The following is a 13,057-nucleotide window of genomic DNA, read 5'->3' on the forward strand; positions in this document are numbered from 1 at the left end:
GTCCAGGAACTATAAAACACTGCGGCGTAGAACCACATTTTAAAACAATGTTTCACATCCACCTTGCCAGAATTCGAACCTAGGACCTCAAGTATGATAGGCGAACGCGCCAACTACTACACTAAGATCCGGATCATTTCCAATTTATTAATCAATTATTCCTTTTCTAATCTTCGTAGCTACTAATTAGTTTCACATGTAATTTATATTATATTCATTATAGTCTAAGTTTATTAAAATTCAGTTTATTATAAATAATATTATGTGGTACATAATAATTTTAACTTTGAATATCACGAAAGTATAAATAAGTAAGTGTTTAAAAGTATTACTGAACGTAAAAAAAAGTGTTAAAGAAATTGTATTACTGGTAGAGAAAGGCAAGATAGACTTTCTCTCAGATTTGGGAAAAAATCGCTACATGGAACGTAAGAGGTCTATTTAACCCTTAGGCTGCTACGCAGTTTTTCAAGAATCTAATCAGAAATCCTATTATTAATACATTAAAAAAATATTTGATCGAATACGTTGTTTTCCAAACACACTACTGTTTTAAAAATTAAAAGCAATTCCAAGAAAAATCTTCCATTTCATAAATATCTAATTCAAGCCCAATGGAGTGAGCAAGATAGATAACTTGTGCCGCCCGCATCAAAATGATCTCGTACAGCAATCTCAAGGCGCATTGTTTTAATAGTTATTATTGAAACGACACTATAATGATAGTTTTTTTGTTGATTGCGGGGCAAAGTGCCCTGTTATATATTATCAAACCTACCACTTCCATCAATGAATGCTTAGCAAAAATTGAGTAAAATATGTCTTGAAAATTGTTGCAACAGAAAGGGAAAACATTTTTGTCAATGGAATATGGGAGTCTAGGCATTTACAGGACTTATGATCTGTCATTGGCTGGTTTAAATGGCCACTTTACACACTGCGCAATATTCACCATTCTGCGTATGTTTACACATCCACATTCATGGGCAAACTAAAAGAGCTGAAACCTTTATTGATTTCGGTGAGTTTCATCTAGATAAATTATTTCACCTCCTAGGTAATGCCTAAAAATACTTTAATTTTTTCATGCAAGTTATTTTTTTTTTAATCAACAATATTTTGAGTATGTCCAAATGTTTGTATGGAGTTATTTAGATTGAAAGTTAAAGGTAACTGGTAAATGTACTAAGAAGTGATATTATTTCTTGGTAGATGTTATAATATAATTTTAATTAAAAAAAAAAAATGTTTTCGTACACTCTGTACACTCTTTTGTATCAATTGTCTCACAAATTGATATCACTTCCTAGAAAAATATTCCGTTTCACTAATAGCCAGTTCACGCATAATGGATTGAGCGAGATAGACAACAGTTGCCGAAATTACAAACAGCCGTGGTAAATTACATATTTTTTAATATATATTTTTAATCTTACTTTGTTACTCTAACTGACAAGTTAACTCTGCAAAGCGTCTTTTTTATTGTGAAAAAATTTACAAAATATATCATTCAAAATGATAACGGATAGTGAAAGTGATATGTAAATAATAGTACCTCGCCGAGAAACTCGGAGCCTTAGCAGCTCAACCTATTCCGAAAGTCAATTAGACAATAACGATCAACTTCTAAGTGATAGTGATGATAGTTTAAATGACTTATGAAGAGCTCTAAATCGAAGGAGCTTTTTCTGAAGTATTTTTGATTCAAGATCGAGCTGATATACCTCATTTACCACAGTTACGTTTTGTATAATAGAGTTTTTATAATTATAATTACGTTTTGTTTGTAGAGTAATAATTACTACTTAATGAACAGCTAAAACATTTAAATTTCCCATTACTGTAGGTACCCATTGTAATAAATTAACAAATGATTTTTTAGTATTCAAACGTCCTAATTGTCAATCATTAGTCATTAGGTTCCATGGTGCATTATTTTTATATTTTATGGCTCTTTACTTGTTTGTTTATATTCTTAATTACGGGGTTTTCCGGTGATATCGGAACCTCACTAGATAATAATTATTATATTAAAGGTAAAGTATTCAATTAGTTATTCATTACGGAAATACATCAATATTTTTGTAATCACTGGATCGGGTATAATAGCGGGGTAAACACAGAATATAATTATTTTCCTAAAATATCATATAAGTGATTAGTAAAATTCTAAATGTTAACATTGATTTATTTTTTATTTCACTGTTTTTGCAATCTAAAAAAAATTACTTATTCAGGTCCCGACTAGCTAGAAGCTTCCTGTGTTTAGTCGTTTCTCTTTTTTTAAAAGCACTGCAAATTTAAACATCATAAATAAATTTATAATGAGGAAGTTTAGTGGTCTAAAAAATATATATTCATTTGTTAATAGACTACTAAACAAAGCTTTTTTTTTTCAATTTTTATTATCGTATTATCAGCGCTATGATTTTTTAAAGTTTTGTAATTTTGAAATTAATCCGCGTGTGACGTCGCAAGTTCTCTTCCGCGTCTTCTCGGTTAGTTCTGTTGTTGCTCCATTGACGATTAGCAAACCGGAAATTTTCCACAGCCCTCTTATCATTGGTTGATTCATATGAGCAAGTGACGTCGTTCAAAGTAGTTCGTTTTTATCAAAATATTTTTAGTTATTTTTTATTCATTTTCAAGAAACTCTGCTGCAGAATTTAACGCTCAAATTTTTACCGCGCGTAAGAAAACATTTTTTGTATTAAATTTTCCGTAGGGCTGAAATAGGTACGAAATTAAATAATAAGCCGTCGAATAAGTATTTTTTATATTTTGAAAATGTTTTATACCACTGACGGTTAAGTGCAACAAGCAGTTCCCGAAATTATTTACCCTTTTGGGGATTATGACGTCAGCATCAGTCTAGTTAGAACTTTATGATAGGGATTAACAACAACGATATATCGTTGTTTAGCAGTCTAAGGGTTAAGCCTGGAAAGATAGAAATAGTTGAAAAAGAAATGAGTTCAAATGGATTAGATATTCTCGGTCTCAGCGAGACACACTGGAAAGGAGAATGCACTTTTACGACTGACCATTGTCCATTGAAACACCGTTTATTTGGTTGGACCAGAAGTAGAAAGTAGAAGCGGAGTTGCTTTCATAGTTTCACCAAATATTCAAAGATCCATTTTAGGCTATACTCCAACATGCGACAGAATCATTAGTATAAAACTGAACTCTCACCCTTTAAGATTGAATATTATTCAAGTGTATGCTCCGACTTTGAGCAATGTTATTAAATTGATTCCAAGTCAAGAAGTAACTATGAGTTTGGGAGATTTTAATGCTAAAGTAGGTGCAACTACAAACATTGGTTGACTGAACTGACATGGGATCTCATCAACAGAAGGAAATGGGAAACAGCTTTAGCAACGTAGCATCAATTCAGAAGAAGACAAACACGCATACGCAGAAATAAACAACCACGTCAAACAAACTTCCGTCAACATCACCAAAGTACTTTCGAAACGACCCAAATTTTTACCGGACACGGAGCTATGAGAAGTTATCTATATAGGTTTAAATTAAGGAATGATGACTATTGTCCATGCGATGATATTTCTTCACAGAGTATAGAACATCTGTTATTTCAGTGCCCATTTTTCAGTTTGCAACGCCATAATCTTGAAGCAGAATGCAGTAAAGATGGAATATCCTTAACAGATATCCACACTGTAGTAAAAAGTAGTTATCACGCGCCATTGTTCTTGAACTTTGCAACAATGGTGATTGGACTCATAAAGGTAATAAACCAAAATCAGTGATCGAACATCCCATTTCCAAGACAAACAAAAACTTTTTTTTTCCGAGTACCTTAGCCTTGTACATGACACGTAAGGCTACTAAATACGGGGGTCCAAATATATTTTTAAAAAATAAAAACAACCACGTACAAAGATCTTTCCCCTCCAATAAAGACTATTATTTGTCACTTTCGGGGGTGGCCTTTTCCATACCGAGACATTTAGAATAGGCATTTAGTTCATAAATTAGTTTTAAGTATATTTTTGAATGTTCATCGTTTCGCGCTGCGTTGCCGCCGCAAGAATGCCGTGAGAGCTGGAGGGGGTAGTGCCTATATACGTGGAGGGAGGGAGACAGATAGAGCGGGCGTGCGGCCTTCTCTATCGCTCTCTCTCTCTCCGCGCGGCATACGACGGCTAGACCCGCTCGGCGGGGTGAATGGTGGGGCACGTAGCGCGAACGGTATATAACGTGTACAGACAAAAATAAACGACACTTCTTCTCTGACGTTTGGCTTTTACTCATCTCTACTCGCTTCTCCCCGACCCGGCTTTCTACTCGATTCTACTTCACTTTGCTTGACACCTTCGCTTCACCCTGGACTTGGAATTTGGACTTCTCTCCCTACGGATTCCTGACCACGGCGAACCGGCAACTTCAACCTGAAGTAAGAGGCCCTTCTGAGGACATTTTTATTTTTATTTTATTTATTTCGAATACAAACAGATGTACAGGTTAAATGAATATTTTTTTAAAAAATTTTTTATATAAAATGTATACATAGTAGGGCCTGCCATCCAATTATATGTATTCACTAAATACTACTGTAATAAAGCGACGACGGCTTGAAGTTTAAACTATACAAATAATAAATATACCATATATTAAAATAAGATAAATATGGACAAAACAAGGAGATAGTGGAAAGGAAATTGATAAGGAGTGGTAAAGGATGATTGAAGGAAAGTGAGAGTGGAAAATTGCATTTGATTTAATGATTAAACGAATTATGAATGAAGAGCATGAATCAAGCCTATTAATTCTCTTCTGTACATATTGTATGGAGTGTTAAATATATCAAGACTATTAAATTTTTTGTTAAATGTTTCACATATACGAGGGATTGTAGAATGTTTCCGATGATTAGTTTTAAATTTACGAATATAGAAAATATCAGAGAGTCTAGTTGGCCTGGAGGGGACACGGTAAGCAAGTAGATTAATGAGTTCCGGGGAATCGAATTTATTATTGACAATTTTATAAAGCAGGATCTGATCAAACATATCTCTTCTGTGTGCTAATGAAACAAGGTTATAAAATTTTAATGAAGCTAAATAATTTGGAAAATGCAAATGAAATTTGTATTCTAGTTTTTTCAGGAATTTTTTTTGAACATTCTCGATTCTATTAATATTTAATTTATAAACAGGAGACCAGATAGCAGTGCAATATTCAAGATGGGGGCGTACGTATGTTATGTAAAGCAATATAAATGAACCTAAATTTTTAAAAGATTTACACAGCCGCATGATAAATCCAGTCATTTTGTATGCCTTGTTAATTATAGTTTCTATATGACTATTGTAATTTAAGTTTGAGTCCAAAATAATTCCCAAGTCACGTATTTCGTTTACTTCTCTAATTGTATTTTCATTTATCATATAGTCATATTTTATTTTATTTTTATTACGAGTGAAAGATATTTTGTAACATTTAGACACATTGATATAAAGTTTGTTTACAACACAGTAATTCGATAATGCATGTAAATCTTGTTGTAACTTTGCACAATCATCTCTACACTTGACTTTAAGGTAAATTTTTTTATCGTCAGCATAACAAAGGTAATGGGCATTTTTGAAACATAACTGAATATCATAAATATAGGCATTAAATAAAAGTGGCCCAAGATGTGAGCCCTGTGGTACACCAGACGGAATGGAGATGAAATCAGATTGATATCCTTCAATCATAATTGACTGAAGTCTATTATCTAAGTAAGAGATAAACCATCTGTATAAGTCACCGTGAATTCCCAGATATTCTAATTTACGCATAAGAATTCGGTGATCCACCTTATCAAACGCTTTAGAATAATCTGTGTATATGACATCAACTTGCGTTCTGTCATCCATATTGGAAGTGACGTATTCGGTGAAATTTACCATATTGGTTAAAACAGAGCGCCTCTTCAGAAAACCATGCTGAAAATTTTGTATATTTTTAAGAATTTTTGGATAAATTTTATCATAAACCATGAGCTCAAATAATTTTGAAAAAACTGAAAGAATTGAAATGGGACGGTAATTTTGAATATTATTTTTAGATCCAGATTTGAAAAACATCTTACATCTCCGGCCTTGACGAGTTTGACAAGATCGCCTAGCCTCCGCTGCCTTACAACCAGTGGATCGGGACGTGTGCGTTAGTGACTGCAGCGGAACCACAACACGATGCCGGTAGCGCGTTAGCTACATTGTTGGTCCTTCGAGCCGGATCTGCTGTCGTCACACGAGTGATCATCTACCTGATGCCTGCTTCTCTTCGGTCTGGAAGAAACGCCGACGCGCCGAATCCGACTCCGGTTCATCGACTTCGTCCCAGACGACAACGGAATCTACCGCCCACTCAAGAGAGATGCGTTAGTGACTGCAGCGGAACCACAACACGACGCCGGTAGCGCGTTAGCTACAACGCGTATCTCTATGATATTTATGAACGCAAAGTTTTTAATATACGATACGCAGATGATAAAAAAATATACCTCAAAATTAAGAATCCTCTTGACTGTCATAAACTTCAATATGATCTAAACCGTTTGACAGAATACTATTTAAAAAATCGTATTAACGTCAATGTATCAAAGTGAAAACCAGCCTGTTCAGAGAGTTGAAACCGTACGTGATCTGGGTGTTATTCTTGATAGCAAAACTTACATTTGAGAATCACTTCGATGACATACTGACCCGTGCACATAGAAATCTTGGTTTTGTACTTCATACATGTCAGTTATTTAAAGATATCGCGTGTATTAAAATGGTCTACTTTGCTTATGTTCGCAATTTGCTCGAGTATACCTCTTCTTTTTGGTTTCCACAATATGTCACACATAAAGAAAGGTTCGAGAAAATTAAATGGACATTTCTTAGACATCTTAACTGGAGATGCAGGAATACCGATCTCAATTATATGTTTAGAAGATCGCCGTCTACTATTAGACATAGGGGTCTGTAACGTACGCGTTACCACGTGTTTGTGCGCTGGTTCGTCACCCGCGTCTACCGCAGTCAAGCTTTCCGGCGTAAGTGGGAAGCCGCCCTCCCAGACAGAGTCAAAGACAAAGTCGGAAGGTAGGGGCACAGCTGCGCCGACCACAAGTCAACCTCAATAGCCCTGAAAAGGACTTTCCACCCGGTCCAAGTGGTGTAGAGAGGCGAAGGCAGTCAGCAGGCAGAGCGGAGCGAAGAGCGAAGTGCAGGAGGGTGAACAGATCGGAGAACGGAATAAAACACGTCTGAACTGTTCAGAGTTAGGAACTCAATTAAATTTATTTGGTCGGTTACACGCCTTATAAAGCGATGCGCGTCGGGCCCCGTGAGTCAGCCGTCCCACCCGCGCCGGTTGCCTGGGAGTGGTGGGGGTAGCTCTCCCCCGCCACTTTTATTGATTCCTTTGCTTATACCAAATTAACATTCAAAATGCCTGTTTTAAAACACACTTTTTGTCGTATACTTAGTTTCTATAATACAATCTTATTTTATCTCTAATTATTAATATTTTACATATTTTTTACACTTGTGCAATGATATTTACACACATGTCCACCTTCATTCCATTATAACACTTACTCACCCACCCTCTCGTAAACTCACACTCACACAAACACTCTAACATATGTATGTATTGTACGAGTATTTAATGTTTTTCTGTGGATATCTGTTATTGGTTTTATTCTCTGTATATTTTATTTGTTATATTTGTTTTAAATGTATCACTGTTGATATCCCTAATAAATAAATTAAAAAATAACAAACTACCCCATAAACGTCAAATTTTTCATTTCCATTTCCGTCACAGATCACACGATCACAGAGTGGTCACAGACAACAGATATAGATCACAGACTGATATAGATTTATAATATTGTGGTTGGTGGTTCGTGCGTAACTTATAAAATAATATTATAGTAGATAGTAGTACCGTATAATAAATCAATATCAAACTTTTATTTATGCATGTGACGTAAATATTTATGCATACATAACAAAACATGACACGATTAATTTCCAGTTTACACTGCAATCCAAGATACGTTCAAGCGTTTAAGTATTGCTCTGTAGCTAGGGGAGAAAAGGATAAAAATATAAATCATGATTTAATTGGCCCCCCAGAAAAATCGTCAAACCTAAGGCCTACAATGTTTTATAACCCGTCCTGTGAAACTGACATTCAAAAACAGTACAGACAGTTAAGGATGTATGCCCAATCTTGGAATCAGTCTTTTTGGAGTAATCACAATAATAATTTTATGAAGGTAATATTTTTTATCATTCTGTATTTAAATTAAAGTAAAGTTATGTCATAGTTTCTATTATTTAAATTTACCCGATATCTTGTTTTTTTCCAGAACATCACCTTTTTAAAAAATCATTTGGGAATGTCAAACAGAGCTCAAATTATGTCATGTTTGTCCTAAATTTAAATAAATCTAACAATAACAATGTCACCAATTAAAATACATAATCATTGGAAAATTAGCTCATTTATTTATTTTTTTATATAATAGAAGACTGCTGATTTTGGACATCCTTGAAAATGCACATTATGCATAAAAAATATGTTCTATTCTTCTTCTTAGTTTTTTTGGCTTTTTTCACCCCTAACTGGGGTGTTCTAGCCAGTGTCAAGTTTAATAAAATCTTTTTAAAATACTCATATTTCTCAAATGAATTTTCAGCTTCTTCGGGAGTTCTTATAATTATAAATGATATTGCGCTGATATTTGAAAACATTGAATATCTTTTTTTGCTGATGATTTAAACATGTTTCTGAAAGTGAAAATTTTTAATAATTTTATAACATTACAGTAAAATATCAATAGATCAAGTTAATGGTGTGTATCTGAATGTTAAAAAGTGTTATCTCATGTCTTTCAATCTCGTACGCTGTCCAATAGTATCTACCTATTGTATGGATAATACTGCTGTAACACCAGTTGAATCAATCAAAGATCTTAGCGCCATATTTGATAGAAAACTTTAGTTTTCACAGCAGTGTGAAATAATTTCAAACAAAGCAATGCGAATTCTTGTGTTTGTCATTAGAAATACTAAACATTTTAACAGAATTAATTCAATCAAATTATTGTACTGCTCACTGGTGAGGTCTCAGAATATGCATCTCGAATCTAGTCATCTATTTATAATGTAAATATAGATAACATAGAGAAAGTTCCTACGATATATTAACTATAAGATGGGTCTACCCCTTTCTGAAATATCATATGATTTTTATTAGAAAATTTGCATATATCCTCGCTTTCAACTAGACGCATAGTAGCTGATTGTTGTTACACTTTATAATATTGTGAATAATGTTGTAGATTGTCAATGCTTGGGAAATGAAATAAACTTTAGGATTCCATTTACGACCACAAGACTTAGATGTACTTTCCACACAATACCCTTTTCAAACAAACTATGCTCAGGTCTCTACATTAATGTGATTTCATATGAATTCCAAAAATGTCAACGATCTTTTTGATGTATTTAATACTTTGCCTGCTTTAATTAAATAAAAAATGATGTCAAGTACAACATAATAAGTTATCAGCAAAAACTATGTTTAATTCGGTCACTTCTTTACTACTTAATTATTAACAGTATTTGAGTTTGTCCAAATTTTTGTAGACAAGGACTGGATTCAACTTCCCGGGGAGCTCTTTATATTCACATATTACAACAGAGATGAAGAACATTTAAGAGAAGGTAATATAGAAGTCTAGGCATCTTCAGGGCTTATGACCTGTCAATGGCTGGTTTAAGTGGCCATTTTACACACTGTGTAACATTCACCATTCATTCTGCCCATATTTGAACATCTATATTCTTTCAATTCTTTCATCTGTTGATGTTTTTGAAGTTAAAGAGCTGAAGAAACCTTTATTTAGGCGGGTGAGATTCATCTAATTAAATTATTTCACCTACATACTAGGCAACGACTAAAAATGTTATTTTTTCCATTTCTTCATTTCTATTCTTCATGGACCAGGTGGATTAATCAACAATATTTTGAGTTTGTCCAAATTTTTTAAAGCTCTTTAACTTCACAAACATCAACAGTTGAAAGAATTGAAGGAATATAGATGTTCAAATATTGTCAGAATTGTGAATGTTACACAGTGTGTAAAGTGGCCACTTAAACCAGCCGTTGACAGGTCATAAGCCCTGTAGATGCCTAGACTTCTATATTACCCCCTCTTAAATGTTCTTCATCTCTGTTGTAATATGTTAACTTAATTATTGCATTAATGAATGTACTTTTCTATATTTATTTATAGTGGTTGGAAATTTTACTTTCTTATAATTTAGGGGGGTATTTAAACAATTGCACAGTCGATATTTGTTTTTATTATGTATTTAAATATTATTAATTCAGTTATTAATTTACACTTTGTAACAATTAAATAGCATACTTTTAAATTACTCCTACGGTATCTTTTTGGATGACTTTGTGCATATGTTTTAATGTCTATGAAGGAGTTTTTTGTTTTCTACAGAAATATCTGCATTCTTATGATTTACCCAGACACTTTAATTTTGGGGGCCATTTTTAATGAGTTTTAAATAACTCACTATTAGAAAATGGAAATCAAGTCGGGGGATCCGTATGGGATCCGTGAGTTCGAACACTAAACACGGTACCACATCCCGATTCTATTTATTTGTTTATGTTTTACTTTTATAACCAGCTAGAAATAAAAAAAAAGCACAAAAAAATGGGATTCTCTATTATTTTCTGTCATATTAGAACCTCGAAAATAGCCATTTACCGATACTCGCACGAGATAAGTAGCGTATCTGTCTTGTGAGAGATGTCTTCTAAATCATGTTAACTATATGTTCTTTTTTTTACAGGAGCGAGATCAGTTCATAGCTTCAAATAAAACACTGGATCAATCCACTCTTAGCGCTGATGAAATGAGCGTGTTCTACAAATCCTTTTTGGATAAAAACTGGAAAACTCACATAAATTATAATGTAGATTGGTACAAACTGAATTTAAACATTTTTACTTTGGCTTGCAAAGTAGGACTAGAAAAAATATTTATAAGATTGAGATAGTACGATAGAATAATATAGTATAGGAATCTTCTATTTTGTCAAATAAAGTATACAGTTAAGCTAGGGTTTCCTAGGACAGCGTTGCCCGTATCTTAACCGTAGCCGTGGTAACGCTGACTAGAGAGTGGTTTCTTAGGACCACCATTACGACAGCTGTCCACCTTATCACCGTTAAAATATGGGCACCGCTTTCCTAGGAAACCCTAGCTTAAGGGATGTGTTTCACATTTATTGCCTGTTATTTATGTTTTTGGTGATAAACCTTTTCTTAATTTTTTTTTATAGTATTTGTGTAATGAACCAGGTTTTTCTTGCGAGTATAAGCCATGAAAATCAATGTTGGGCATACAACTTATTACCCATTCATTTTTCGCCCTCAATAGTTTTACTTAAATATTATTGTTTATAGATTATGTTTTTTTTACTTTGTAAGAATATAAAAATGATAATACTTTTATAATACATTTTAACATTAAAGGCAATGGCTGATGTTGTGTTGATATAATTGAATATTAATATAATGGCAGCCTCCGTGGTGTAGTGGTCAAGACGCTTGACTCACGCACGGAAGGTTGCGGGTTCGATTCCCGGTGAGAACACAAAAATCAAAATGTAATTTTTCTCAAGCCCGGGTATTCTGTGATGTAGTTCACCACTGTAATTGGGCCTCCTGGCCTGTTGTGGTGCAAAAATAAAATATAAAAAAAATTAAAAATATATAGAAATGACTTAATCTTCCTTTATTTCATATACCTTTGATTTTTTGTCCATGTATCCGTTTTCTCAGTCCCACTACGTTACTCTTAACATCCCAGGTGACCGACTACCCCTGCACACCTCATTTCCCGCGAAGGCTCGAAGGGAATCATCCAGACTATAATATTCAGCTTTTAAAGGTCGTACACCAGTCTCAGAAACCAGAATTCTTTATATTAACTCCCATAACGCTCCCTTTTTTGGGACAGTCATGATGCAAGATATTTGCTAAGCCTGAGCTATCGAATGAATTAGTAATTTCCAAACGAATAAATTCATTCGAATGCAAATAGACCAATAGGCGAACTTTACGCCGACTACTTTCATTCAACTACTTTCATCGCCAACTAATTCGCAATGACGTAATGGGCGCTGGGATCTTTCAGACGTGTGTGATGGTGGAAATAAAATGCTTTTGTTTTTTTGTAGTTATGTCAGCACAGGTAAAATAAAAAAACTGTGTATTAAATAATAAAATGCATCATTCAACAATAAAATAAAGTGACGTTTGTTTATGGGTCTGCTGCTAGCCTATTTGTGTACCTACTTAATGATAATAAAATTGATATCAAATCCATCCGATCTGAAATATCAACACAATAAAACAGCTGATTGTAGTTTTACATGCGTGACCTAAACAATAAATATGAAACAAAAATATTTTAATTTTCATCCTTTGTTTGACAGAGAAATATTCGAATTAAGAATAATCGAATTAATATAGTCGAAATATTCGATTACTAAAAAGATCGAGACATTTCGAAATGCTTACAATTAATCGAGTTCACCATACTAATCGGAAAAATAATCGAGATATCTCGAATGAATACATTCGAAATGGGTTTTCGGGACAATCGAGATATGATTTCGGACTTGACATTTTGAGACAATCGAGATATAAATTCGGACTTTAGATTTCGAGATATGATTTCGGACTTGAGATTTCAAGACAGTCGAAATATGATTTCGGACTTGAGATTTCGAGACAATCCAGATATGAATTCGAACATGACATTTCAAAAGAAATGGTTATTCATTTTAATGATTTTTTCGGAAGTGTCATATCATTCGTGTTCAATAAAATTCAAGTATGTAATATGTTAAATAAATTGTTGCTATGGGTTCATGTTTATAATATAAAGGGACTAACCTGAGCTGATTAAGATATGGGTAAACATTTACAACTTTTAACATTTTTGTGT

General features: G+C 33.7%; 1 protein-coding gene and 1 long non-coding RNA gene across 2 annotated transcripts; both read left to right on the plus strand.

Moving 5' to 3' along the window:
- The first annotated feature begins 7,861 nt into the window (after positions 1-7,861).
- Coa8 (Cytochrome c oxidase assembly factor 8) lies at positions 7,862-11,814 on the plus strand. Its single transcript, XM_088228672.1, has 2 exons — positions 7,862-8,290; positions 10,893-11,814. The coding sequence occupies exons 1-2, from the start codon at positions 8,027-8,029 to the stop codon at positions 11,097-11,099; spliced, it is 471 nt and encodes a 156-aa protein (XP_088084798.1). The 5' UTR covers positions 7,862-8,026; the 3' UTR covers positions 11,100-11,814.
- Positions 8,794-9,406, plus strand: LOC148285769 (uncharacterized). Its single transcript, XR_015822693.1, has 2 exons — positions 8,794-8,869; positions 9,359-9,406. It is a non-coding gene; the product is annotated as an uncharacterized LOC148285769 (long non-coding RNA).
- Positions 11,815-13,057: the final 1,243 nt, after the last annotated feature.

The sequence above is a fragment of the Micrasema longulum genome, unplaced genomic scaffold, assembly GCF_059751315.1.
Source record: "Micrasema longulum isolate JH-2025_06_02 unplaced genomic scaffold, ASM5975131v1 h1tg000007l, whole genome shotgun sequence".
NCBI lineage: Eukaryota > Metazoa > Arthropoda > Insecta > Trichoptera > Brachycentridae > Micrasema > Micrasema longulum.